This window comes from Sminthopsis crassicaudata, chromosome 1 (genome assembly GCF_048593235.1).
Source record: "Sminthopsis crassicaudata isolate SCR6 chromosome 1, ASM4859323v1, whole genome shotgun sequence".
NCBI classification, from domain to species: Eukaryota; Metazoa; Chordata; class Mammalia; order Dasyuromorphia; family Dasyuridae; genus Sminthopsis; species Sminthopsis crassicaudata.
Genome location: NC_133617.1, coordinates 300360577 through 300387617, shown reverse-complemented (window position 1 = coordinate 300387617; position 27041 = coordinate 300360577). Strand labels below are relative to the sequence as shown.

At 35.1% G+C, this 27041-nt stretch overlaps 1 protein-coding gene across 2 annotated transcripts in view; it reads right to left on the bottom strand.

Annotated features, from left to right (window-relative positions):
• Nucleotides 1–11244: 11244 nt before the first annotated feature.
• BCL2 (BCL2 apoptosis regulator) overlaps nt 11245–27041 on the bottom strand; it is a 218286-nt gene continuing 202489 nt past the window's right edge. For both annotated transcript variants that reach the window (XM_074279029.1, XM_074279028.1), the window contains one exon: nt 11245–17101. In XM_074279029.1, the coding sequence (XP_074135130.1) occupies nt 16967–17101 (135 nt within the window). In that variant the 3' untranslated portion in view covers nt 11245–16966. The remainder of the gene's footprint in view (nt 17102–27041) is intronic.

The following is a 27041-nucleotide window of genomic DNA, read 5'->3' as shown; positions in this document are numbered from 1 at the left end:
CTTAATTTGTATTCTCTAATTGTTACTGAGTTAGGACATTTTCATATTGCTATTGATAGCTTGGATTTTTTTCCTTTGCAAACTTTTGACCATTAATCAGTCAGGGAATAGTTCTTATTCTTGTAAATTTAAATGTGATCCCTATATATTTTAGAAGCAAACACTTTATCAGAGAAACATTGCAAAGATTTCCTCTAGTTAAACTATTTTTCTTCTAATCTTAACTGCATCCATTTGTGCAAATTTTTTTGTCATTTTATGTAATCTAATTTTATGTAATCTAAATGTTCTATTTTAATCTTTTTTTTTGTGATCTTCACTCTTCCTCTTTCCATAGGTCTGACATCTAATTAGATCATCTCATTTTTTCTTTGTTCCTTTAATTTGTTTATGATGTCACCCTTTATTTCTTAATCATGTACCCACTTGAGCCTAATTTTCACAGATGGTGTGAAATGTTAGTCTATACCTACTCTCTGTCAGACTGCTTTCTAGTTTTCTTGGTAGTTTTTAAAAATAGTATATTATTGTACTAATAGCTGGAATGTTAAGGGTTTATCAATTATTAGGTTAGTGCACCCATTGACTTCTGCATTTTAGATACTTAACCTGTCTCATTGATTAACCTTACTATTTCTTTTTTTTTTAATTTCTTTTCTTTTTAATTAATGCAATAAACTAGCATTTTCATAACATAGTACAAGAAAAAATGATTGGACATAAAACTGCAAATTTATTATGCATAATTTGCCATTCTTTTTTAATTTTTATAAAGCTTTTTTATTTTCAAAACATATGCATGGATAATTTGACAACAGTGACCCTTGCATAGCCTTATGTTTCAAATTTTCTCCTAGATAGCAAGCAATTCAATATATGTAAAACATGTTAAAATATATGTTAAATCAAATCTATGTAATCATATTTATACAATTCTCTTGCTGCACAAGAGAAATCAGATTTTTAAAAAAAGAAAGTAAATGAGTAAGAAAACAAAATGCAAGTGAACAACAACAAAAAGAGTAAGAATGTTATGTTGTGATCCATATTGAGTTCCCACAGTCCTCTCTCTGGGTGTAGATGGCTCTCTTTATGACAAGATCACTGGAACTGGCCTGAAGCATCTCATTGTTGGAAAGAGCCACATTCATCAGGATTGATAATTGTATGATATTGATATTGTTGTGTACAATGATCTCTTTGGTTTTGCTCATTTCACTTAGCATCAGTTCATGTAGCATCAGGTCATGTCTCCAGACCTCTCTAAATCATCCTCCTGAACATTTCTTATAGAACACTAATATTCCATAACATTCATATACCATAATTTATTCAGCCATTCTCTAATTGATGGGCATCCACTCAGTTTCCAGTTTCTTGCCACTACAAGAAGGGCTGACACAAACATTTTTGCACATGTAGGAACCTTTTCTTCCTTTAAGATCTCTTTGGGATATAAGCCCCATTGAAATACTGCTGGGTCAAAGTGTATGCACAGTTTGATAACTTTTTGAACTTAGTTCCAAATTGTTCTCCAGAATGGTTGATTTGCTCACAGTTCCACCACCAATATATTAGAGTCCTAGTTTTCCCACATCCTCTCCAACATTCATCTTTGTCTTTTCCTGTCAACTTAGCCAATCTGAGAGGTGTGTAGTGGTATCTCAGAGTCATCTTAATTTGCATTTCTCTGATCAATAGTGATTTAGAACCCCTTCTCATATCATTAGAAATAGTTTTAATTTCTTCATCTGAAAATTGACTTCATATCCTTTGACCATTTATCTATTGGAGATTGTCCCGGATTCTTATAAATTGCTTTGCTGTCAGTGTGTAAAATGTTCTCTTGGATTCTGCTCATTTCATTCTTCATTATTTTATGCAAGGCTTTCCATGTTTTTCTAAAATCAAGAGTTCATTGCAATATAGAACTATGCCCAAAGGGCTACCAAACTGTGTATATCCTTTGATCTAGCAGTGTCTCTACAGGGCCTGTATCCCAAAAAGATTATAAAAAAGAGAAGAGTATGCACATGTGCAAAAATGTTTGTACCAGCCCTTTTTATAGTGGCAAGGACTTGAAAACTGAGTTGGTGACCATCATTTGGAGAATGGCTGAATAATTTATGATATATAAGTGTTATGTAATGTTATTGTTCTATTAGAACTCATCAGCGGGATGATTTCAGAGAGGGCTGGAGAGATTTATATGAACTCATGCTAAGTGAAGTGAGTAGAACCAAGAAAACATTGTTTGCAGCAACAACAAAGTTATGCGGCAATCAATTCTGACAGATGTGCCTCTTTTAAACAATGAAGTGATTCAGGCCAATTCCAATAGACTTCTGATGGAAAGAGCCATCTGCATGCAGAAAGAGGACTTTGTGGACTGAATGTGGATCACAACATAGTTTTTTTTTACTTTGTTGTTGTTTGATTGCTTTTTCTTTTCTCTCATTTTTTTTCATTTTTGATCTGATTTTTCTTGTGCAATATGATAATTGTGGAATATGTATAGAAGAATTGCATATGTCTACCATATATTGGATTACTTGCTGTCTAGGGGAAGAGGTGAGGAAAGGGAGGGAGAAAAATTTGGAACGCAAGGTTTTGTTAGGGTGAATGTTGAATATCATTTTTGCAGGTTATTATTTTTTAAAAAGAGTTAATAATTTCTTATAGTTCCATTATAATCATAAACCATAACTTGTTCAGCTATTCCCCAATTATTCTGCAAAATGGTTGGATCAGTTCACAATTCTATCAACAAGAAATTGGTGTCCCAATTTTTCTATATTTCCTCCAACATTTGTCACTTTCCCTTTTATCATTTTATCCAATCCAGTAGATATGAAATGATATCACACTTTTGTTTTAATTTGCATTTCTCTATTCAATAATAATTTAGACCATTTTTATATGAATATGAATTGTTCTGATTTATCAAAAACTGTCTTTTCATATGCTTTGACCATTTACCAATTGGGAAATAACTTATATTCTTATAGATTTGACAAAGTTGTTTATATATTTTACATATTAGACCCTTATCTGATAAACTGCCTATAAATCCTCTTCAATTTCCTGCTTTCCTTCTGATTTTAGATATATTTGTTTTATTTGTACAAAAGCTTTTTAATTATGTATAATTAAAATTATCAATTTTACATGTAACTTTGCTCTCTCTTATTTATCCATAAATTGTCCACTTGTCCATAAATCTGATAAGTAATATATTCCATATTTTAATTTTCTTACAAAATTTCTTTTTATATTTGACTTTAACTTGATAAATGGAGTAAGATATTGGTCTGTACCTAGTTTCTACCATACTGCTTTCTGGCTTTCCCAGAAATTTTCATCAAATAATGAATTCTTATGTCCAAATCTTAAGTCTTCACATTTGTTAAATACTAGACTATTATGTTTATTTAATCATTACCATATAATTTGAGATCTGGTATGGCTAGGACCTAGTTTTTCATTATGCCCCTTGAGATTCTTGTCTTTTTGTTCTTTGTTCTTCCAGACAAATTTTGTTATTACTTTTCTCTTGCTCTGTAAAGCAATCCTCTGGTAGTCTGAGCGGCACGACACTGTATAAGAAAATCAATTTAGGTAGCATTGTCATTTTTTTACCATATCAATTTGTCCATAAACAGTTCTTCTCTGAATTTAAATGACTGTTGATTCCTTGGACTTTTAGAAGTCATCACCCTCACTATGGAAACTATTACAGCTAGAACCATTTTTAGAGATACAAATTTGAGATATTTGGCTAATATTTTATACACATTTTTAAGAAGTATCTCAAACTTGAACCCCTGCATGCCATGGTAATGGATCCTAAGGGTAGAATTAAAGAAGAGCAAATACTCATTGCATTACCTACTTTTGGTGAATAACTTTCAACCCATAAATTTTTTTGCCCTGTAGTCACACTCACTAGTTTTGGAGGACTCCCAGGAGCATTCTGAGTCTCAAGTACAAATGTTGGGTTGTCAACAATGGACTATTTCCTAGGACAATTGAAGGAGCATGTGACAGGTTCCAAACCTATAACCCTATAAGATGGAATTGTAAATTTCAGGGCTCTGTAGAGTCCATGGAAGAAATACATGGAATAGGTTTCTCTTTTCTATTGTTTTGTAGAACATTGAGGCAGACAAACCACCACCAGGGGGTGTGGCGAAACCTGTTACATCATGGGAAAATTCTCATCTAATGTCACCAAGGGGAAGTGCTTAATCAGTTGAGTGACAGCATATGACATCATTTACTTGTTCCATTCTACGCCAGTTCCTTAGATATTTATCCTCAGATGTCAGAAGCACAAAATGTTCTTTTTAAAATAACATCTAATGTACCTTGCAAACTGTATGTGTCTGGAAAAAATGAAATTTCCTCTACATCATTTTTCCAATTAAAATTCCTATAGTAGTGAATTAATCCTGATTCTTAACACAATTAAAATGAAATTATATTTAGAGATAATCCTGAGACTTTGATCTCCTAACCTTTTATGGAGCAGCCAGATGGCACAATGGATAGTGCCAGGAGTCAAGAAGACAAGTTCAAGTCCAGCCTCAGATTCTTACTGAGTGATCTTGGGTAAATCACCCTTTTTGTCTGCTTCAGTTTTCCCAACTGTAAAATGGGGAAAATAATAGCCCTCACCTTCCAGAATTATTGTAAGGATCAAATAAGATAATAATTGTTAGTGCTTAGCAGAATGAGAAGCACCACATCAATATTAACTGTTGTTATTGCTGTTATAACTATCCATTTAGCCAAGTGGGATCGTGGTATTGTGAAAAGAGCATTAATGGTAGAGTTGGAGGACCTGACTAAGTTTTACCTTTCATGCTTACTACTTGTATCATCTTGGGCAAATCACTAAACCTAACTGGGATGAAGTTTCTTCATCTGTAAAATGAAAAAGTTGAAATAAATGGCTTCTGATGTCCCTTATAGCTTTGGAGTTAGGATCCCAAGAGATGGAATGGCAACAGTCTTCATATATATAGGTCTGGACCTGCCCCAATGATATTCCTGGGACCAGTGACATTCCTAGAAGGGAAAATATGAGAATCTTTGGATCCTTAGAATAGGTACAGCACAAAATCAGTTTTGTTCCCGATCTTTCTCTTTGTATTCTAGGTCTACTATCTGGGCTTTTGCCTTGATCTTAATGTTTAACCCCCTGTTGCAATCCAGTTCCAGGAATAAGGTCCTTGTTGTCTGCATGAGTTTCTCCCTTGATACTGTGCCTATATCTTAGGCATTCCAGGATTGAAATTTTGCCTTGTTCATATTGTTTTGGGGGGGAGAGGAAAGGGAGGCAATTGGGGCTACTTTAATTGTCCAGGATCAAGCAGTTAGTAAGTGTCAGAGGTCTGAGGATGAATTTGAATTTAAAAAAAAATTTAATCCTCTTAATTCCAGGACTGGTGCTGTATCCACTGTAGCACTTATCTGTTTTGATCATTTTGTCTTAAGTGAAAGCTGGATTTTAGACATAGAAACCTAACTTGTGCCTACATTTTACCTGATATTGACTCTTTTTGCCACCCTTGACTTCCTTGACATATTAACTTCTTACTTGCCAGGATATTTACCTAATGTTTACTGATATACCTGGACTGTGTGGTCTTCACACAGAACTAGTATCTCTGGCCCGAGGATTTGCTGAGCTCTTTTTAGGGCTGCTCATCCACCTTGAGTGTTCATCTGGCACTCAACTCTCATCCATGATTCCACAAAACTGTAATAAGTGCAGTAGCCACACCTTGGTAAAACCATCTTGGCAAATGAGTTTAACCATGTTGAGGGTAACCAACAGGCTTGAAAACTGTTGATACTTAGGAGGATGTCTACATCAGACATGTAAAGACTTTCTTTGGCAGAATGGGCAGATGAAAACAATTTGTTTCAAAGGCCATGAAGGTGGTAGAAGCAAGTACTATGGAGCTCCTAACTCTTGGTCAGACCACCAAAGTCACGTGCTGCATCTTGGGCCACTGCCAGTTGTCCTGGCTTTTGTCCTGCCACTGAACTTTGACATTGGGAAGAGTCATCTCTGGAAGAGAGAGTATAACACTCTGTGTAACTCTGTTTCACTTAAATCTAATTTACACATCTATGCATCTACATAGGAAGATACCAGAAAGGAGTGGAAGAGATAATGTTCTTGTGTTCTGAATTTGACTATTCTCTCTCTACTTTTCCCCTTCCTTCTTCTCCCATCCCCAAATTTAATTTACATAGAAGAACCAAAGAAATCTAGGGTCTTGAAACTAGAGAACCCTCTCCTCCCCAAAGCTGTGCTTGACAGTCATTGGATAAACAATCCCTATCCATTTTTTAGGGTACAGAGATTAAAATTAGGAGGCATAGGACAGCTCTCTTAAATTAGGACCAGACCTCTGATAGGATGCCTAACCTGCTAGACCAGGAAGAGATGACCAGGTGAGAGGACCCTGTTCTTCATTCTAAATATCTTGAAGTCTGAAGGTGTGAGAATGGCTGAGATTCTCCATCCAGGTATGAGAGGCTTCAGTAACTCAGACATGTGACAAAGAAAGGAAAACAGACTTTAAAGACTAAACTGTGACTTTTTATACTACATTATGCTGAAGAGGGACTTCTGCAAACTGGCCCCTCTAGCAAGCAGAAAGTACTAGCTTTTAGCTAGTCCTCCCTAGGGGACTTACTGGAAGATAACATGGAGCTTGAGGACTGCCCTCCTTCCAATTCTTTTCTATATCTCGAATTGCAATTGATTTTTTTGCTGTTGCCTGTAGTAGACATTCCCTTTCCCATTTCCATAAGCTTGTTTACATTGGTTGGAATACACTCCTTTATCCGCCTCTGTGTCCCAGACTCTCTAGATTCCTCCAAGGCTCACCTCAAGGGAGCCTTCACTGATACCTTGGAGGTATAGTGGACAGAGGGATGGTCTTGGAACTATAAAAGCAAGTTTAAATCTGGTTTTAAACACTTGTAATCCTTTCCAGGTCACTTAATCTCTGATTTCTTTAGTTTTCTCAAGTGTAAGAAGAGGATAATAAAAGTAGCTATCTCCTAGGGTTGTGAGCTAACATTTGTAAAGCACTTAGCACAGTATCTGATATATAAATTCTAGCTATCATCATCACAATCACCCTTTATTATTATTATTACAAGTCATTCCATAACTAAAGATAAAAGATATACACTACATCTGCCTGATCAAAGTTACTTAAGTATGAAAAGATATAATGTAATGATTAATCAATGCCTTTAAACATCTACTATAGGATAGTGAGATGGAGATGGAGAGGGGGAAGAGGAGGAAGAAGGGAGGAGGACAAGGGAGGGAAAAAGCCAGTTGTATTGTAGATGAGGGAATATTCAAAAGGAAAGTAGAAGTTTCAGTGGTCAAACCAAGATCTAATGTGTCATGATGATGTCATGTATGGTAGGTGCCATTATGGAGCATTTCATGGACATCTGGTCTTCACAAAAACCATTTTGAGGCAAGTTGTGAAAGTCTTAATATTCCTTCAATACCAAGGGCTCTTTCCACACCACCACACCACCACATAGCTATCTCGCCATCATGCCTTAGTACATACTTACCAGATATGTTCATATGGTGATTTAATAGAGTCACTAACAACAATAGGGAGGTGATACAATTAATAGAGAACTGGATCTAGATTGAGGAAAACTTGAGTTAAAATCTGGCCTCATATACTAACTATGGACAAATTACTTAAACTCTTTCTGCCTCACTTTTCTTGACTGTAAAATGGGGATAATAATAGTAACTACCCTTCTTCTAGGGCAATTTAAAAGAATAAATGAGTTAATATATAATAATATATAATTATACATTAATAATTATTATTTATATTAACATTAATTTAATATAATTATTAAATATGTTAATAATTATATATAATATAATATAAATAATTATATTAATATATAAACAATAATGTAATTATTAAAAGCAATGAAATATAAATATCTATTATAATAATATACATAAATATATATAAATAATATATAATTATATAAATATATAATAATAAATGAGTTAATAATAAAACCCACCTCTAAGGTGAGTCAGGAGGAAAAAAATAATCATAAATGGGCAAAATATTTAAGCTCTTATTCAATGATGTTTGCTGATGGCTGTTTTAGAGTTGGAAGGATAGGATGTTAGAGGAATTAATATCTGTGAAAGTTGCAGGCCATGAAACCCAGTCCTGATGCTAGTATTAGTGCACCCTCAATCAGAAGTGTGCTGAAAAATGTTAACAACCAACTTTCTTAGGGGAAAATTTACAGAAAAACCGCGTTTAAATTTAATTCGCATTAACATTTTCTTTATCAATTTCTTTAGTATGGACTGTTATTGTTGTTCAATTGTTTAGTCATATTTCATTTTTCGTGATCCCATGGACCATACCACACCAATAAAAATCCATAAGATTTTCTCATCAAAGATACTAGAATGGTTTGCCATTTCCTTTTCCAACTTCAAACTACTGATATCAAATTCATATCATATCTGCAGGCTTCATGTTGATTTAGAAAACCACAAATTAACATTATCACTGTATTTTTATTTTATTAAACACTTTCCAATTCCTTTAATCTTAGTCTACTGTAATTTACTGTAGACTAATTTATATTATTGGCCAATTTCTAAGGGACAGCTAGGTGGCACAATAGAGTTCTGAGTCTAAAGGCAGAAGGACATATCTTCATGAATTCAAACCTGGTCATAGATACTTACTTAGCTAGGTGACCTTTTGCCTCAGTTCCTCATTTATAAAAATGAGCTAGATAAAAAAATGGTAAATCACTCCAGTATCTTTGCCAAGAAAACCCCAAATGGAGGTCATGAAGAGTTGGATACAATTGAACAACAATTTCTGAGGTACAAATGCTCATGCTGAAAATTGAAAAACTGGCCTTGAGAATTTGTAAGATCTGCCTCCATTTCACCATTGAACAATCATTTAAACTCTATTCTATTTCATCTGTAAAATGAAAATCCACCATCTGGATATTGGGAGAGAGATCCATTAAAAATGGACCTCTTAGTACTAAGTCTATGATCTCAAGAGAAGGATTAGAGGTACAACTTTCAAATGACTTCTTTTTTTATCATTTCTATTGCCAAGTTGTTGAATATGACATTCAAATAAGATAATGAATCTCCATTCTTAACAAATTATATAAAAGTTAACGGAGTAGATTGAGTGGATCATTATGATCATGTCAAGTGCAGTATGACTAAGTCTAGGAGAATCTAGAGTGCTCAAAGAGAAGAAGGAATGCTTTTCTCAGGAAAGGAACTGATAATGGGATAGTTTGTAAGATCTGGGTTCAAGTGATGATCCTTACATTCCCTGTATGACCTTGGGCAAGTGAGTTTCTTCAATTGTGAAATACAGATCACTCAACAAACCTTTATTAAGCTCTTACCACCCACTGTGGTAGAAATACAAAAAAATAAAAATAAAAATTATGAAAATAATCCTTGTCTTAAGGAGCCAGCATACAACACAGTAGGGTAGACAACATAGAAATAGGTGTCTATGGAATTGTTGTTGGTTTGTCTTTTGTTCTGAAGAGGGCTATGACATCAGGGAGGTGATGCCATGACATGCAAGTGAGTTGGATTTAAGTGAGGGAGGGCTGTGCAAGGTTACCTCCCTTACTTTCTCTCCCAGAGCCTCTGTTCAGTGATTGTTCAGTGGCAAGATTAAGACAAATGGAGATGCATATAAAGCAGAAGGAAGTTAACTTAAGAGAAAGCTCAAATGGCTGGGCTGGGAAGTGTCTAGGAAGACCTCTTTAAGAAAATGGAACTTGAACTGAACCTTTAAAGAAGTCAGAGATGTGGAAAGGTGAAGAGAGCATTTCAGGCATGGGAGACAGCCTCCTGCAAAGATGGGAGATGAAGAGTCATGGGTCTAGGAGGTAGAAGCTCTGGGCCATTGTTGCTGGACTATTATAGAGAGTATGGTGAGAAGGGCAAAAAAACCTGAAAAATAGAGAGGGACTAGCTGGTAGAGAGTCTGAAATGCCAAATCAAGGACTTTATGATAGATCCCAGAGCTAGAGCTGATTAAGCAAAGGGATTGGAGGGCAGATCTATGCTCTAGGAAAATCACTTTATCTGCTGAGTGGAGAATGGATTGGATAAGAACAGAGACCAATTAAGAGGCCATGGGAATAATCTATGAAAGAGGTGATTAGGGCCTGAATCAAAGCCCTAACTTTAAGGTTATAGCTGTGTGATTGGAGAGAAGGGAAGCAATTTTTGGTTTTGTTGTTGTTGTTGTTGTTGTTTGCTTGTTTTTCTGAGTCAATTGGGGTTAAGTGACTTGCCCAGGGTCACTCAGCTAGGAAATGTTAAGTGTCTGAACTCAGGTTCTCCTGATTTCAGGGTTAGTGCTCTATGCACTGCACCACATACCTACCTCCCATTGTGCTACCTAGCTGCCCCTAAATTATGTTTTAAAGGTAAAAATTACAAAATTTAGCAATTAATTGAATACAAGGCATTAGTGAGAATGAGGACCTGAGGAGATTTATGAACCTGCAAAACTGGAAGCATGGTGACAACCTCAACAGTTATAAGAAAGTTAATAGAGGGGAACATTTATAAGGGAAAATATTAAAATAGGATTGTCTCAGATTGTTGGAAGACAAGTTTGTAATCCTTGAAGTACTTATGGGGGGAACTGACATCTACATATCCTAAAGAAAAGGGCTGGTGGGGGCCAAATTGGTGAAAATTAGCTTCAAAATATGACTTTTGAAGTTTTTTTAGAGTCTTCTGATATAATTTTTTTTTCATTTTCTACATTCATCCCCCCTCCAGCCCAGTCATATCACATCAATGATAGAATTTCCAAACCCACAAATGATCTATGCATGTGACAGAGTGCAATCTAACTGGCAACTGCCTTCCTTTGGAGAGTGGGTTTCTGTATAAGCCATGTCCTTCTTAGACCTATCCAAGGAGCTTCAGTTTCAGGGAACACAAAGAAGCTGAGTATAAGGGGCTTCACCTGTAAGGAAACACCACAGCCTAATCTCTAACGACATCATTATGACATCAGTACATACTCAATCTGATTTATTAGAGCTTTCTCTTACAGGTCTTGTTCAGTGGCGATTCATAGTAGGGAAAGCTGACATAAACAAATTATAAACAATTCAGGTACATAACCAATAGCTCACAGTGCACTTTATTTTTCTTCTTTCACAATAATAACTGAACAGACACAACAAATTTAATGGCAATGTGATCTCCCCCCCAACAACTAATATAAAACAATGCCATTGTAATTAATGATAGCAAACTGGAAAACTACTTTACCTTTCCATACATATATCCAAGATACTGCATAAACAAAATTTGCTTTATGTACAATGATGCTGGTGATACTGAAAACTCAGCTCCCAAGTTAAAAACAGAAAACTTAGAGTAGTTCCTATAACAGTCAACACATTCAGCATAAAGTTGAATTATGTTTAAAGTTTAATTTAAGGATGAAAATAAGAGAATCCAAGCAAATAGTATTTGGATGTTTTGAATCCTTCAAAAAATTTTAATGAATTCAGCTGTTTAGTTTCTCCAAATGAAATTAGATCACCTACTACCATTCACAATGCTACCTTGGCCAATATAAATGGAAATTGTATTACATTCCATCAAGAAAACTAGCTATAAACTTTTTCCCAAGGAAAGAATGGAAATACTTGGAGTTAATGACCACTTGCTAAATTAAAGTCAACTTGTAATAACACCGACTTAAAAATCAGCTGTATATAGCCTGTCTGCTATATATTTGCAAGATTGTCCTCGTACCTTTATATAAATGATTAGGATACCAAGTGGCTGTTTGAGTCTTTTTGGTCATTAATATGCTGTCTGTTGTATGGCATAATTGACTATCAGCAGCACAACGGACATTTTGGGGTTATTTTTCTGAGAACAATGATGAGTTTCTCCTGAACTATTTACAATGTTCAGTTCCCATTGTGACTTAATTGTAAGGGCCCATACATTCAGTGACCATGAAAGAGAGTACCGGATCATAAAAGAGAGTGCTTCTTTTTTGCATACCTCACTGAGTGGTATCATTATTCCTCAATTTAATTAGAAAGAATTGTGAGTTACATTGCCATCACTATCATCATGCCGTATGAAACTATCATGATAGCAAATAAGCAAAAAAGAAACGTCTCCCCACTATAAGGCAGGCTATGTCAAAGATTATTCCACCAATTTAAACAAATGCCTGTTTAAATACCTATCACATAGATTTGGAATGCAAACTTATATCCAGAATGTCAACTTTCAAGGGAGTTTTTTTGACCATCAAGACAATCATGCTGACTTTTAGGTCCACTGGTGCCAGTACAGCTGTATATGAGAGTAGTGAAATACTCTCTTATCACACTGGGTCATTATCATATAATATATTTAGCACTAACCAAGGTTCTATTTCAATTTTTCCATATTTATAGTAAATTAGTCAGGTCCACCAATTCTGTAAATCATTTGTTAAGGCTGATTTGTTTTCACAATCTGATATATTACGGTTAATCTTTCTTCCCTCCTCTTCTTCCATTATTACAACAAAACTCCTAAAAACACATACAATTCAAAGTAACAAGAATAATCTTATTAGACTCTACATGGACTTGAATTTTAGACCTGTGTGTGTCTGAGTGTGTGTGTGTGTATATCCTTCTTGTTGTTGTTTTTTTATATGAACAATCACATTCATCTCCTATTGCTTATGACACCAAAGGACAGAATTGGAATCAGAGCTTAAACTCTGTTCTTTGATGTCCTTAGAAGTATTTATTTCCCAAAGGCCTTCCTCTGTCTTTCACAGGGCCCATGTAAATCATTCAATGTAAGTGATAAGAAAGGGTAACTAACCATAGCCACAACCTTGAAAGGTTATTTACTTCAGTGTAAACTAAGCATTGCTAGACTCTTGAAAATTTAGTCAATCCTTCATGTCATGTTGCTGAGAAGTTCTGATTCTTCACTTTTAAACATAATTCTTAGTCTCTTTTGATTTTATAATCCTTGCATCTGGTATTGGGAAAAGAGGAAACACTCTAAATGCTTGATGACTGACCATATAATTAAAAGCCATTTCTAAATGAATGGGCCAATCTGAAACTTACAAGGTGAAATGGAGAATTGAGGGAACACTCATGTTTGGCTCGTTTTTGTTGTTTTGTTTTGTTTTGTTTTGTTTTGTTTTTTTAACCAGAATTAGCTGGGTACTTGCTATATTTATGAACTCAAGTTTCCACAGAGAGTCTAAAAATAATTTTCTGTTCTTTATGAATATTTTGAATGGTAAAGCTTGGTTGACTACCCAATGCAGCATTTTTCTTCCTCTACAATAGTGTAGAAGTGGTGCTTTTCTACATGAAAGGCTTTCAAAATCTTTAGGAATTAAGGGTTTATTTATTCATGAGGACAGTGGAGTGTTCTTTCCCTCATAGCCTTTTCTTAATGTCAATGGCCCCAGTTGAAAATATGTGTCTTTTATATCTCTGCCCAAGACAGTATGAGGTGTGTGTGTGTGTGTGTGTGTGTGTGTGTGTGTGTTTGTGTGTGTGTGTATGACATAAACATTAGGTGTGAATGATTCAATGAGGGTATATCCAAAGGTGTAGAGCTAGAGAGCAATATCCTAGGAAAGGAGATGAAGAAAAAGATTTGTAGAAAAAGATTTGATTAGTTCAAACTTTTATATACATTCATCATTTCTATATCTTTAACAATAAGAAATGCATTATCAACTAGTCTCTGAGCAAGTGCAGGCATGGAAATACTGTACAATTCTAGAGTCAGGTGGCAAAAATCTTTCATGGGGAATACCAGAAAATGAGATCCCCAATAGCAAGAGAAAATCAAACAAACATGAACCACCATGACTAATTTTTTAATATATATATATTTATATACACACATATATATACACACTTTACTAATGTACTGGGAAACCCAGGTTTAAAAAAAAAAGGACAATAACAACAATAACCACAAAGACAACCAAACACCAATCAGACTTTATCTTTTAAATGTTCATAAGGTACTTCATATTACTTCTAAAGCAGCTTGGAAAATCTTGACACTTGGAGTGAACTACAAAACCAACTCCATGCAGGTGATCTTGTTGGCATAGCAGCACAGGGCTTTCAGTTCAATATTTGCCACTTTTGAAAATGTAAACCTTTCATAAAACAATAAAACATTTTAAAATTGAAACCAAAAAAAATCATTTTATCTTCTTCACTAATTTGGTTCTGAATAATGACTTATAATTCATGCCATTTTCCACTCTACAAGTCTATTCTGTTCCAAGTGTGAACCCATAAGTGCTACTAACTCTCATGAAAAATGACCTATTTAAATCAGCTCCTATGGCTTTCCTTGGTACCTATATTTAAATGGGTCATTTTGATGCAAGTCTAAAAGTCACACACTCCTAGGGCTAGAGTCTTAATTACTATAAGGCCCTAGAAAGTCTCTATCTTAGAAAATTCATGCAGATGAACCCCATGGTTATAGCTGAATGTGCACATTGTCTCAAATAACTTGAGTTACTAAACTCAGAATTGTTCAGGTTAAGTAAAACTATAAGGAACAAAGTCAGGGGTACACCAGCAAATGCCGTTTTGCTTTATTCCAACATTTCTGTTTCAAAGCATAGTACAAAACCTGTTGAGATGAATGCCCTCAAAAGCTACAGTTCCCTCTCCTTCAGCTGTTCAAGATCCAAAGACTACAAGAGGCATTGTTAAGAGTTTCTGGAGAGTCAAAATACAAAACTTCAAATGGAAAATTCTCATCCTTGCTAACAAATAGTGTAGAGGTCATAACTAAATTAAAAAAAATTAAATGCTGAGATGCACATACCTAAAAAAAAAGCAGCTTTGAAAACACATCAACTACAGCATTAAACATTAAACAAAATACATTCCAAAGTTAATACAGATAAATGGTATATAATGCCATAATGCCTCAAAGGTATTTCATGTATATCACAAAGTGAAATCTAAACTTAAAACACAAATTCTTCCCTAGTTTATGAGCTAGAGGCTAGATCTCTTTTGAGATTCTTTAACAGTTTTAGCCACTGTTTCTTTTCTCTTCTTTTCTTTGCTCCCAGGATGTGCAGATAATCTCCAAATTCCACAACTGGAATTTTTCTCCCCCTTCCAGGTTTCCAAATAAGAACAAACAATAATAATGATGAGTTAATGAGTTTTCCCATCAAATTCCATAGGCATAAGTTAATTAGTCCATGACACTCCTTTTGACATTTCCCTTCTTCATTAAAACCTTCCTTTGAACCACATCAATATGTCAGAACTCAGTCCCAAATACAGGCATGCTGTTTGGACAGTATTTGGTACAATTTACTGTTCCTCATCTGTCTGCCTTATTGAGATTGATTTAAAATCTGGATAAAAAAGGGATTCAAGTCCTTTTTTTTTTTTTTTTTAACCACATTCTCTGTGTGTGTGTCTCTCTTTTTTCTCTCTCTCCCTCCAACACAAAGGCAGCAGGGTTCCCCTTTTTTGCCTCTTCCTGGACTGAATCAGTTTTCTAAAGTTGTCAAGATGATCTGGGAGATGACTATGAGAGCTTTTTCTTCTTCAACGGCAAACTTAAGAAATGACCAATGTGGAAAAAATAGTTTTCGTCCCCAAACTCCACTTTAAATTGGAAAAATGAGCTTAAATTGATTTCATTATCTCCAATTTGATAAACCGACCCTAGTAGAGCCCATTTAGAGTTCTTTCTTGAATGGAAAAATGTTTCTTTTATTTGCCAATGGAATTCAAAACTTTGTTAACTTCCAAAGTTTCAGAGACCACACTGCACTGTTTAGAAACCCTCATGGAGACCAGTGCCTGCATGGGAGTGGTTCCAGGAATGAGCCCACTTAGTTGGGACACAAGACAGGCCTGCAAGCTGCAGTCTTACCCTGGAGAAACAGGCACTTATGGTGTCCTGATGTTTCTGTGTGAGTAGTTTAAAAAAGAAAACACCCTGATGCTGAAGAAATCACTGACATGTTGATTTCTTGATGTTCCAAAGGAGCCAGTTTCCTACTCAGATAGGGAGTATTTGGACTGACGTATCTCTGAGTATCTGAATAGACAAATCAGTGTTTAAGGTATTGGATGATATTGTCTTAATTGTTAAAAGGCTGTCTCGGCACAATTGGTAGTTTAAAAAAATACTTTCATTTATGATTTAGGATTATATTTCCCATAGCTGTCCTGGGGAGGTGGAGGAAACATGAAGAATCTTAATGGACCATAAGTCTGCCCTCAAATTTCCTTTTCTTCTTGGATGGTGTATGCACCATGCAAATCATAAGCAAAGTGTCACTTTTTTTCCTAGCAGGAAATAATTCTATTTCCATACAGGACAAATAAATGCACATAAAATGCACCTCACCTCCCTATAATCAAGCAGCCTAAAAAAGCTCTTCCCAACAGTAAGGTCCTTTGTCAGTTTGTTTGTTCTTCGGAGATTGAGTTAGTCCAGCCAACTCCGTCTAAAACAAATCAGCATTTATAGGCACAGGAGATTCTGTGTGGAGCCATAGTAAGAGTTACTTTGCTGTAAGCGGCAGAGTTTCTGAAGACAGGAGGTTACATGTAAATGTCTTAAATAAATAAATTTTTAATAATGTAAAAATAAATGATATTTCCCTTTGGCAGTAAATAGCTGATTTAATATTTTGCCCAGAAGTTTTTTTTTTTCCTCCAATGTTTTCTTTTCTTTTTTTTTTTAAGAGACCACACCCAAATTTTATTATGGATCACTGAAAAAAAAATGCATACTATTTCTACAGTTTAGTGAGTCTTTTGCATATCTATCCATTGTGTGTGTTTGCTGATTTCACTTGTGTCCTAGGTAGGCACCAAGAGTGATGCAAGCTCCCACTAGAGCCAAGCTGAGGAGAGTCTTCAAAGACAGCCAGGAGAAATCGAACAAAGGCCTCATGCTGTTGCCATATAATTCCACAAAGGCATCCTGGATAGGAAAAAACGAAAAGGCAGAATGTCAGCAGGAATTATGTCATACCAATTCAAAGAATCACATACCAAATCAAAGAATCTTAGAGTGGGAAGTGATTTAAGTAGCCATTTATCTGCAGTTGTCCCAGAGTCCCTTGTACAACAACTCCAATAAGAGATCATTCAGTGCTTGAAAATGTGGGGGAAACCCCCTGCTTCCTAAAGTGTCCATTCTGTTTTTGGGATAGCTCTAATTGCTAGGAAGTTTTTTCCTTATTTCAAGTCATGATTTGCATCTTTTCAAAATCCACTTGTGGCTCCTAATTCTTTTCTCTGGTTTAATCAATCAACCAATTAACACATTTAATCCCTTTTCCATTTAAAAACCCTTCCCTCAGATGTTTTTTTCTTGAAGCTAAATGCCTCTAGTTCCATGAACCAATCAGATAAAGGCCATTTCTTTTAAATCTTTTAAATCCTCAGTAAGTGATTTAGGCTTCTTTGTCCCCAAAGGAATTGGATACAATAAAACAGCAGTCAAAGCTATGTGAAACTGAAGATTCTAGTTATAATTTGTTGAACTGGTACCTACAGAGTAACCACAAGGAGCTCATGGATGGGAAGAGTTGCTTTCTCTGGGAAAGACAGTGATTGATTTCAAATTTTGGTCTGTATAAAAGCTGGCACAATAGTTTTCTACCCTGAACTTGTTGGGGAAGTTTACAAAACATTCAATACTACATAGCTGCTGAAATGAAAGCACTTTGGGGACTGGGGGAAAAAAGCTTCCATCTTTTAGTTCTTTTGGACATAGAGTTTGACAGTATATTCTATGGTCATGGGAAAGTTATGTATATTTGATCTCCCTGAGCCTAAATGTGCTCATTTGTAAAATGGAAGGAAACTAGATTGCTCAGCAGATAAGGCACTGGGCCTGGAATCAGGAAGATCTGAGTTCAGATTTAACCTCAGACACTAACTGTGAATCCGGATAAGTCATTTAGCTTCTGTTGGCCTTAATCCATTGGAGAAGGAAATGGCAAGCCACTCAAATATGTTTGCTAAGAAAACCTCACAAATAGTGTAGTCACAGGGTTTCAAAGAGCTGGACACGACTGAACAACAACAGAATGGATTAATAATGCTTGGACTATCTACATTATAACATTCTTGTGACAAAGGACTTTGCAAACCTTAAAATAATATATAAATATAAAAATACAAAATTCAGTATAAAACTATGAGTTGTTTTCTTAATTCATCTAAGAATTGAGCAGATGGAAGTTCTTTTAAATTTCATCTATCTATCTATAACATAGGGCATCTAACATATTTCAATTGGAATATTAGCATTTACAACTTTAAATACTTAACAGCAACAGCAACACTAGCTTACGTGTACATTTATTCAAGTATTTAAAGGAAAAGAAAAGGTAGGACCAAGTTCACAACAGAATTGAAATGAAAACATTTTTTGTGACAGGTGAAACTAAGACACTGCTAATTAACAAATCATTATACAAAACATTCTTATGAAGATCATGAAAAATATGGAACTTTGTACTCTAAATAGTGGACTTACTATTGCCAGACTTGTGAGCTGGAATCAGCACTCTAATTTTAGTTCTTGACTTCAGTGCTGACTTTACTCAGACCTTGGACCAGCTTTTTAATTTTTTCTGTTTCAAGTTACTTGTAACTTGTCTCCAGTAAGTAAATTGTAACAGTTTCCAGTAAGCCTTGATGAAAGTTTTGAGCTACATTGTTAGTAGATGGCCTTCAAATATAAAAATAGCATAATTCCCCCACTATCAATAGGAACGGCTAGAGGAATTAGACAGTTTACCCAAATGCACCCAGCTAGACTTGGCAGAGGCAGTACCACAATACATGACCCGTAAGGTACCTTGTAATCCCAGCATCCCATGTACACATTTTCTGCATGAGTCAAATTATATTTCAAGGAGTGAAGATGGAGTCAACTGACTCATCTTCACTCTTACATGGTCAGTCAGCAAGGACTGGTCGCCTCTGTATTACAAAGTCAAGCTAAGTGAACCCACAGATCTCTGACTAGCAAAACCATGATTAGCCTAATCCTGAAGAGAACCTAACCTGAATGAGCTAATTGACCACAAACAATTGGTTGCTGCAGCCTTCTAATTAGGCAAAGTTGCATTTTTGCCACAAGAGGGAGCAAAGAATCCCTCTAACCTTTTCCCACAGACCTTTCCATATAAGTTGATTCAGACAATGGTTCTTAGGAGAAATGTGTATTTAAGATGCTCCATTTTCTAGGATGATGGTTTGGAATGGGTTTGTGGCCTATTTTTATTATCTATAGTGAAGTTATCTGAATATATGAAAGGGTAATTATCTCTTTTTTTCTTTTGTACCAGGCTTGACGGTTTTTAAGAAGTAGTCACCCAACATGACCTCATGACAGCCCTGTGAGGCTGACCAAACAGATATTATCATCCCCATTACACTGATAAGGATGCTAAAGATTAGAGAATTCTAAGCCTTCTCCACAGAGGGAAAGCCATGTCTTTAACTCAGGCGTTCCTGTGTAGTCTGATGTTCTTTACCTGCGTGGAGCCACTATACCTTGGTTCCCCACTACTGATTGGGGGAGTCCAGTTTTTTTATAATCATGGGGCTGACTTGTTGTACTGAGTATTGATTAAAATGAAGCAGGTCATTGGGTAGGGCTTGTAAATCATAAAATCTCAGAATTGGAAAGGCCTTGAGATGGAGTCACAGAAGAAAATATAATGGCTTTAGACTAAGAAAATTGGAGTTTGAATTCTGGTCTTGCATATGATTTATTGTGTGACATCTTCTCTGGACAGTGGACCAGATGACTTTAAAAATGCAGAGAATTTATCATTCTATGATTTTCTACAACTTAGAACAACCCAAATAATACTGTTATGCTTAAATTGGGAAGAAACAGAAAAGCAATGGTATTTTGTTATGCTGAAATTGGACCTCAACTAGACACAGTTATCACCTAAACTCTTTTTGTATTTGGAAGTGGATAAGAGTAAGGGTGGGGATAATATGAGGGAAGCCCCACCAATGTCATCACTTCCTTATTTGGAAGGGTACCCTGTGTCATGGGCTGCAGGAGTTCCACCTGTACTTCTCCACCCCATCTCTGTCCCTGGGGCTCTGCCTAGGTACTTCCCCCATATACCTCCTCTCTACCCCACCCCACAACAAACACAGCAATAAACTACAGTCTGATTCTAGTCACAATCTAGATACTGATTTTATTTCTAATATGTGTTACTGCTAAAAAAAAATATCCTTTGGTGTTGTAGATAAAGAATTATCTCCTTATCTGATATGGCATATAAGAATGAATGATTCACATCGATGAAATGCTAAGAACAGATAATTAAAAGCCTCCTTCAGGCTTTTTAAAAGTTCCTACAACTCTACCCCTTTCACTGGCCTCTACTCCAGCCGGCTAACCTGTTGTTGAGTTTTTTTTTTCTCTTCCAGGAATTCCACTGTATTAAAATTAATATGTTAGAGGAACAAATCACAATTTCTAAGAGGATGTTTGCTGTCATGGAGATGGTCAGTGGCTGACAACTATATCACATTCATAAAATGATTTAGTCACATGTTTTAGCTGAAAATGATGTAAGATGCTCAGCTAAAAAATACTGAGATTCCTAAGGAATTTATAGTAGTGTGAGGTACGACCTCAGAGAAGTCACAATCTTTCTGGAACTGGGTTTTTGCTTCTTGCAAAATGTAAAGGTTGGATTAGATCATCTTTAAGGGTTTTACAAACCATGATTCCAGAATCACAGTAAATCAGGCTTGATTTTAGTTACTTACTATCAGCCTAAAGAATAAAGTTTTGATTTGAATGTCTAAGAAGACATGTCAATAGTGATTTGTTTTGTAATTTTTTCTTCATTTTCAAACATTCTGATTAGGCCTATACCTAAAGTTTGAACAGCCTGTTATTAATTGTTTAAATGTCAAAATTATTTAAAATAAATTTTTTATCTATTTCATATACTAAAAGCAATGGAAAAGGGAAGATACTGAATATTTTCTGACAAAATTCTACAAAGAAAGCATCACTTTCTCATGTTTTTCTTGTTCAGATTTGTACCTCTTTCTGATTCTAAGGTGAAATTTTCTAGTACTCAATGCTAGACAGAGTATGTCATTAAATAATCAATGACGGTCTCAGTATAGTAGCTATTTCAATGACACTTTCTTCTTCCATACCTTCTTTTTCCATAAACTCTTGGAAGAGTTGGAAGATCTCTCCAAAAGTAGGAATTTAACAATTTTGGTGCCATAGACATCCTAGGCAGTCTGGCAAAGCCTATGAAATCCTTTTCTAAAAATAAGTTTGTAAATACATAAAGTTATAAAAATATTAAACAAGTGCATAGGCCCTAAGAAACTCTGGATCAAAACCATTAAAATGGTTCCCAACCAAGGTGAGATCCCTTTGGTCAATGCAGTTCTTTCTATAGCACCTCTATGGCACAATAATTCAGAAGAGAAGGTAATTTAAAAAATATTCTATGGATCATGTGCATACAATAAACAGCACATAAATTCAGACTCAGTACCAAGCAAAGAGTACTCAACTGTAGTGAAAAGTATTTTATTTGTAATGTTAGAGGAGACTGGGTAGGGAGAACAAGTAGTATGATTTTGCTCGACCTGGAACCCATAACTAAGGCACCTTGGTAAATGTTAAATAACCTTCTCTCCCATGAACACACTTCACTGTTTAAGCAGCATTATTAACATTTTCTCCATCATCTTTTTAAATCTAGACAATCAACAAAACAATAACTCAAGCCTTGATTTGTAGTAATTACAGATTTCCAAGGTATAAATGTTCATACTGATAATTTAAAAATATGTTGGTACACCCTGCTCATACCCAACCAATAAACATTAACTCTAATTTCCAATGGTAAATTTGCAAGGGAGCTTTCTATTATTGTGTAACTTTAGGATAGAGATTTTTGTTTATCTTTATTAAATTTTCTTCTATGAAAACCATAAAGCCATGTTGAAATATCAACTTTAAAAAATTATTAGTTTTTTAAAAATTTCATGCCTTCTAATTGGCTTAGGGCATATACAAAGTAGTCAAAAAAAATGAGACTATACTGAAAGGATATCAACAACTCTTAGGTAAAAGACATTATATGAACCCATTGTTTCCATTACCTTTTGGAATACTTTGCATAGGATTCTGCATTTATGGGAAGAGAGATGCAGTGGATAGAAAACTGGACCTTAGGTCATGAAGATCTGAGTTCAAATATGGCCTTTGATATTTACTGCCTGTGTAACCCTAGACAAAAGTCACTTAACTGTCTATCACAGTTTCCTCACCTGTCAAATGGATATTATAATAATACCTACCTCTCAAGGTTGTTATGAGGCTAAAATGATTTAATAATTGTAAAGTAAAAATTGCAAAGCAAATCTTATATAAAAGCTGACAAACATTAAAGGAAGGGAAAGGAAAAAAGTAGATCTACAACATTTTTTAATCTGGTCTGGATTAGATCTACCTCCCATTTCTTTCTTTGTTTCTTCTTTCCTTTTTTCTTTCATTGTTTCTTTTGTTGTTTGTTTGTTTCTTCCTTCCTTCTTTCCTTTTATGTGAGGCAGTTGGTGTTAAGTAATTTGCCAGGGTCACACAGCTAGTAAATGTTAAGTGTCTGAGGCCAGGTTTTAATTCAGGTTCTCTTGACTCTAGGTCAGTACTTTATCCATTATACCCTCTAGTTGTCCCCTCCTATCTCTTTTATGTAGGTATGATATCATTATCTTCTTTTTAAGTGTAAAGGAATACGTTTTTATTAAATACCTATTGAATTTACACATAATATTTCCTTTGATCTTTGAAGCAATTCTGTGAGGTAGATGCTTTATTTTACAGTTAAAGAAACTGAGACAGAAGTTAAGTAGCTTGCCCAAGATCACACAACTAGGATACAATTGTGGTTCAGAAATTTATTTGCTTTAGGACATGCTGATGATAGGAGTGAGAAGGAAGGATTGCCCTGCTCTTCTGCCTTTTATTCTTTTCAAATCTGGTTATAGGTATGTGTACCCAATCAAAAAGTTCATTTCTTTTAATCTAAAGGAACTAAAGAAATTCTAGGTGGCCTAATAAGTTAGTAAACCTGGTGCTAATTTTACAAGTAGATAAAATCTTTCTTGCTTTTAAAGATTCTTTTCTAAATGTTCATCAAAGTAGCACTATTATCACTATTAAGTCCTATGTTCTAATCAAGATTACTTAGTTCATGCATAGTTGGAGAGAATTAATAAGTAAATATTACATGTCTTACTATATACCAACCATTATGCAGAAAGAAAAATCACAGAGGGTCAGAGATAGAAGGAACTTCAGAAACCATGGAGTTCATTCTGTACCTAACTCAGAATATTTTTGACAGTATCTCTGATGAGTTGTCATTCAGCTTGCTTGAAATGCTCCTGTAAAGCAAAGCCCATTTCTTACCATTCTATTTTTGAACATTTCTATCTTTTAGGAAGGTTTTCTTCCATCAGCTCTAAATCTAACACTTTGTCCCGTAGTATGTGTTCCTAATTCTGCTCCTCAGAGACCAACCAGTACAATTTTCTTCCATAGGATAGCCTTTCAAATATTCAAAGAGAACTGGCATCTTCTCCATAAGTCTCTCTAGATGAAACATATGTAGTTATTTCTTTTTTAAATTAAAATTTTACGCAATTATTTTTCTCCCTTTCTATCTCTTCCATTCCCTACTTGCAAAAAAAGAAAAGAAAAATAAAACCTTTGTAACAAAATGCATCAAGCAAAATATATGTCTGTATTGTCATATCTGAAAACATGTCTATTCCATCATCTCTGTCAAGACAATACTCAATTCTTTCAAATACTCATACAGTATGTGCTGTCTATACATGTCACTATTCTGGGTGTTCTCTTCTGAATAATAGTCAAGCTTGTAGATTGTCCTTCCTAAAGCAGGCTCAGAACCGAACATAACACATTAGATATGGCCTGGCATGAACTGAGTACAAAGAATTGTTGCTTTTCTATTATTTGGTACAGAGTGTGAACTTTTTAGCTGCCATGTCTCCTTGTTGACTCATGGTGTGCCCAGAGTCAGTTAAAATTCTAAATCTTCTTCCTATGGCCTCCACCATCACACCTCCCCAATTTTGCGTTAATGAAGTTGACTTGTTAAACTTTTGTAGAACTTTTCACTTATCCCTTTAAAATTTTACTTTTTATTATTTTAGGATCACAGAATTAGAGATGGAAAGACTTCAGAAGCCACATAGTCCAAGATTCTTCTTTTATAAGAGACTCAGCGAGGTTAGATAAATCTCTCAAAGTCACATGGAGCAGAATTGGGTTCTGAACTGAGATTTTATGATTAAATCAGTCCCTTGTTCTGATTTGTTAAGATCTTTTTTGAATAATTCTTTTGATAATCAATATGTATCTTTAATAGCTTTGTATCATTTGGAAACTGCACAAACAAAAATGCTTGTGGCAGCCTTTTTCATAATGGCTAGAAACTGGAAACTGAACAGATGCCCGTCAATTGGAGAATAGCTGAATAAATTATGATATATGAATGTTATGGAATATTATTGTTTAAGAAATGACCAATAGGATGATTTCAGAAAGGCCTGGAGACACTTACATGAACGAATGCTAAGTGAAATGAGTAGAACCAGGAGATCATTAAACACGGCAACAACAAGATGATACAATGATAAACACTGATGAATGTGGCTTTCTTCAACAATGAGTTGATTCAAACCAGTTCCAATTGTTCAGTAATGAAGAGAGCCATTTACACCTAGGCAGAGGACTATGAGAACTGAGTGTGGACCACAACATAATATTTTCACTCTTTCTGTTATTGTTTGCTTGCATTTTTGTTTTCCTTCTCAGATTTTTTTCTTTTCAGATCCGATTTTTCTTGTGCAGCAAAATAACTGTATAAATATGTATACATATATTGGATTTAACATACAATTTAACATATTTAATATGTGTTGGATTACCTGCCATCAAGGGAAGGGGGTGAGGGGAAGGAGGGGAAAATTTGGAACAGAAGGTTTTGCAAGGGTCAATGTTGAAAAAAAAATTACCCATGCATATGTTTTGTAAATAAAAAGATATAATTATAAATAATAATAATAAAAATAAATATTAAAGTTTTTTTCCATGAGACAAAGAAAAATAAAATACTCAATAAATGAGAAAAAAGAAAAGAAAAGGAATTAAAACAGAAAAAAATTGTACAAGCTTGTTTCCTTTTAAATCACTGATGAAAATGCTGAATGGTACCAAGTCAAGAGATCCCTGAGGCCCTTTGCTGGAGATCTTTTTCCAGACTGATATATGTGCAGATCTGGCCATTAACTGAAGTCTCATCTAGTCCTTCATCCCTCCATCTTGTCCACAAGAATAGCATGAGAGATTTTGTCAAATGTTAGGATAAAATTGAAGCATCCTTTGTCTACAGTGCTTCCTTGATCTGTCAGTCTATTAACCCAATAAAAATGGGAAATGAGGGTTGCTTGGCATGACTTCTCTTGGTTAAGTCATGCTGGTTTTTTTTTTTTTTAGTGGTCACTATTTCCCTTTCTTAGCACTCACAAACTGTCCTCTTAATAATGTTTTAGAATTTGGCCAGGAATAGAAGTCAAGTTCATCAGCTGATAGTTTTGCAGAATGCTTCCCTATGCCCTTGTTGAAAATTGGGATGTTTGCCCTTCCTCATGCTTGGATACTTCTCCTATTTCTCAAGATCTTTAAACATTAGCAGCAATGACTTGGCAAGCATATCTATCAGTTCTTCAGGACCTTGGGCAGAATTAGTCATGGCTTGGGAAACTGAAGTAACTGAGGGCAAGCATATATTTATCTTCTCACATAATTTGTATTCTTACTCATTCATTTCTCATTCACAACATTTTTATTCCACTTTCCCCCACCAAAGATAATTTTCCTTAGATAAGAAGAGACCTTTTCACTATTAATAACAATATTATCATCTCATCTATTCCAATCTTATCCTTAATTTTATTCTCCTTTTGCCCCCAATAGAGTTACAAAAATCCTTTTTTTGCTGTTTTTAGTAATCACCTCATTCTGAGGTTTAAGGCTTTGGGCTCCAATCTTAACTTTGACAGGTTGCCTACCCTAATATTTACCCTGGTTCCCATTTTAAAAATTGGAATCTGAATTGATCAATGAATTCATTGATCATACACATCCGTACTGGTTTCATTAGACAATTGGTGTTTTTCAGTCATTTAGCCATGTTCGACTCTGTGACCCTATATGGCATTTTCTTGGTAAAGACACTGAAATAGTTTGCCATTTCCCTCTCCAGTGAATTAAGGCAAACAGAAGTTAAATGACTTGACCAGGTTTGCGTAGCTAGTGAGTGTCTGAGTCTGAATATTAACTCAGACTCTGAGCCCAGGGATCTATTCACTGAGCCACCTAGCTCATTGGACAATAGCCAGGATTTCACTAGATAGATGCCCCTTTTCCTCTTCAAAATAGAATAACTTCTATTGTCAAACATTTATTAAGTATACATGTTGTTTCAGGTATTATGCTGATACAAAAAAAGGTACTTTGCTCTCAAGCAGCTCACAATCTCACTAGGCAGACAACATGCAAACAACTATGTATAAACAAATTAAAGGTATAATAAATAGAGGAAAGATACCAGAATTAAAGGGGATTGGGAAAAACTTGTGTAGAATAAAGTTCCAGCTAAAATGTGGGGCTTGAAGCAGGTCAGGAAAGCCAGGAGGAGGAAATAAGGAGAGAAAGCATTCCAAGCCTTAGAGACAACTAGAGAAAAACCCAGAGTTAGGAGATGAGGCATCTTGTAGAAAGAACATCAATGAGGTCAATGTCA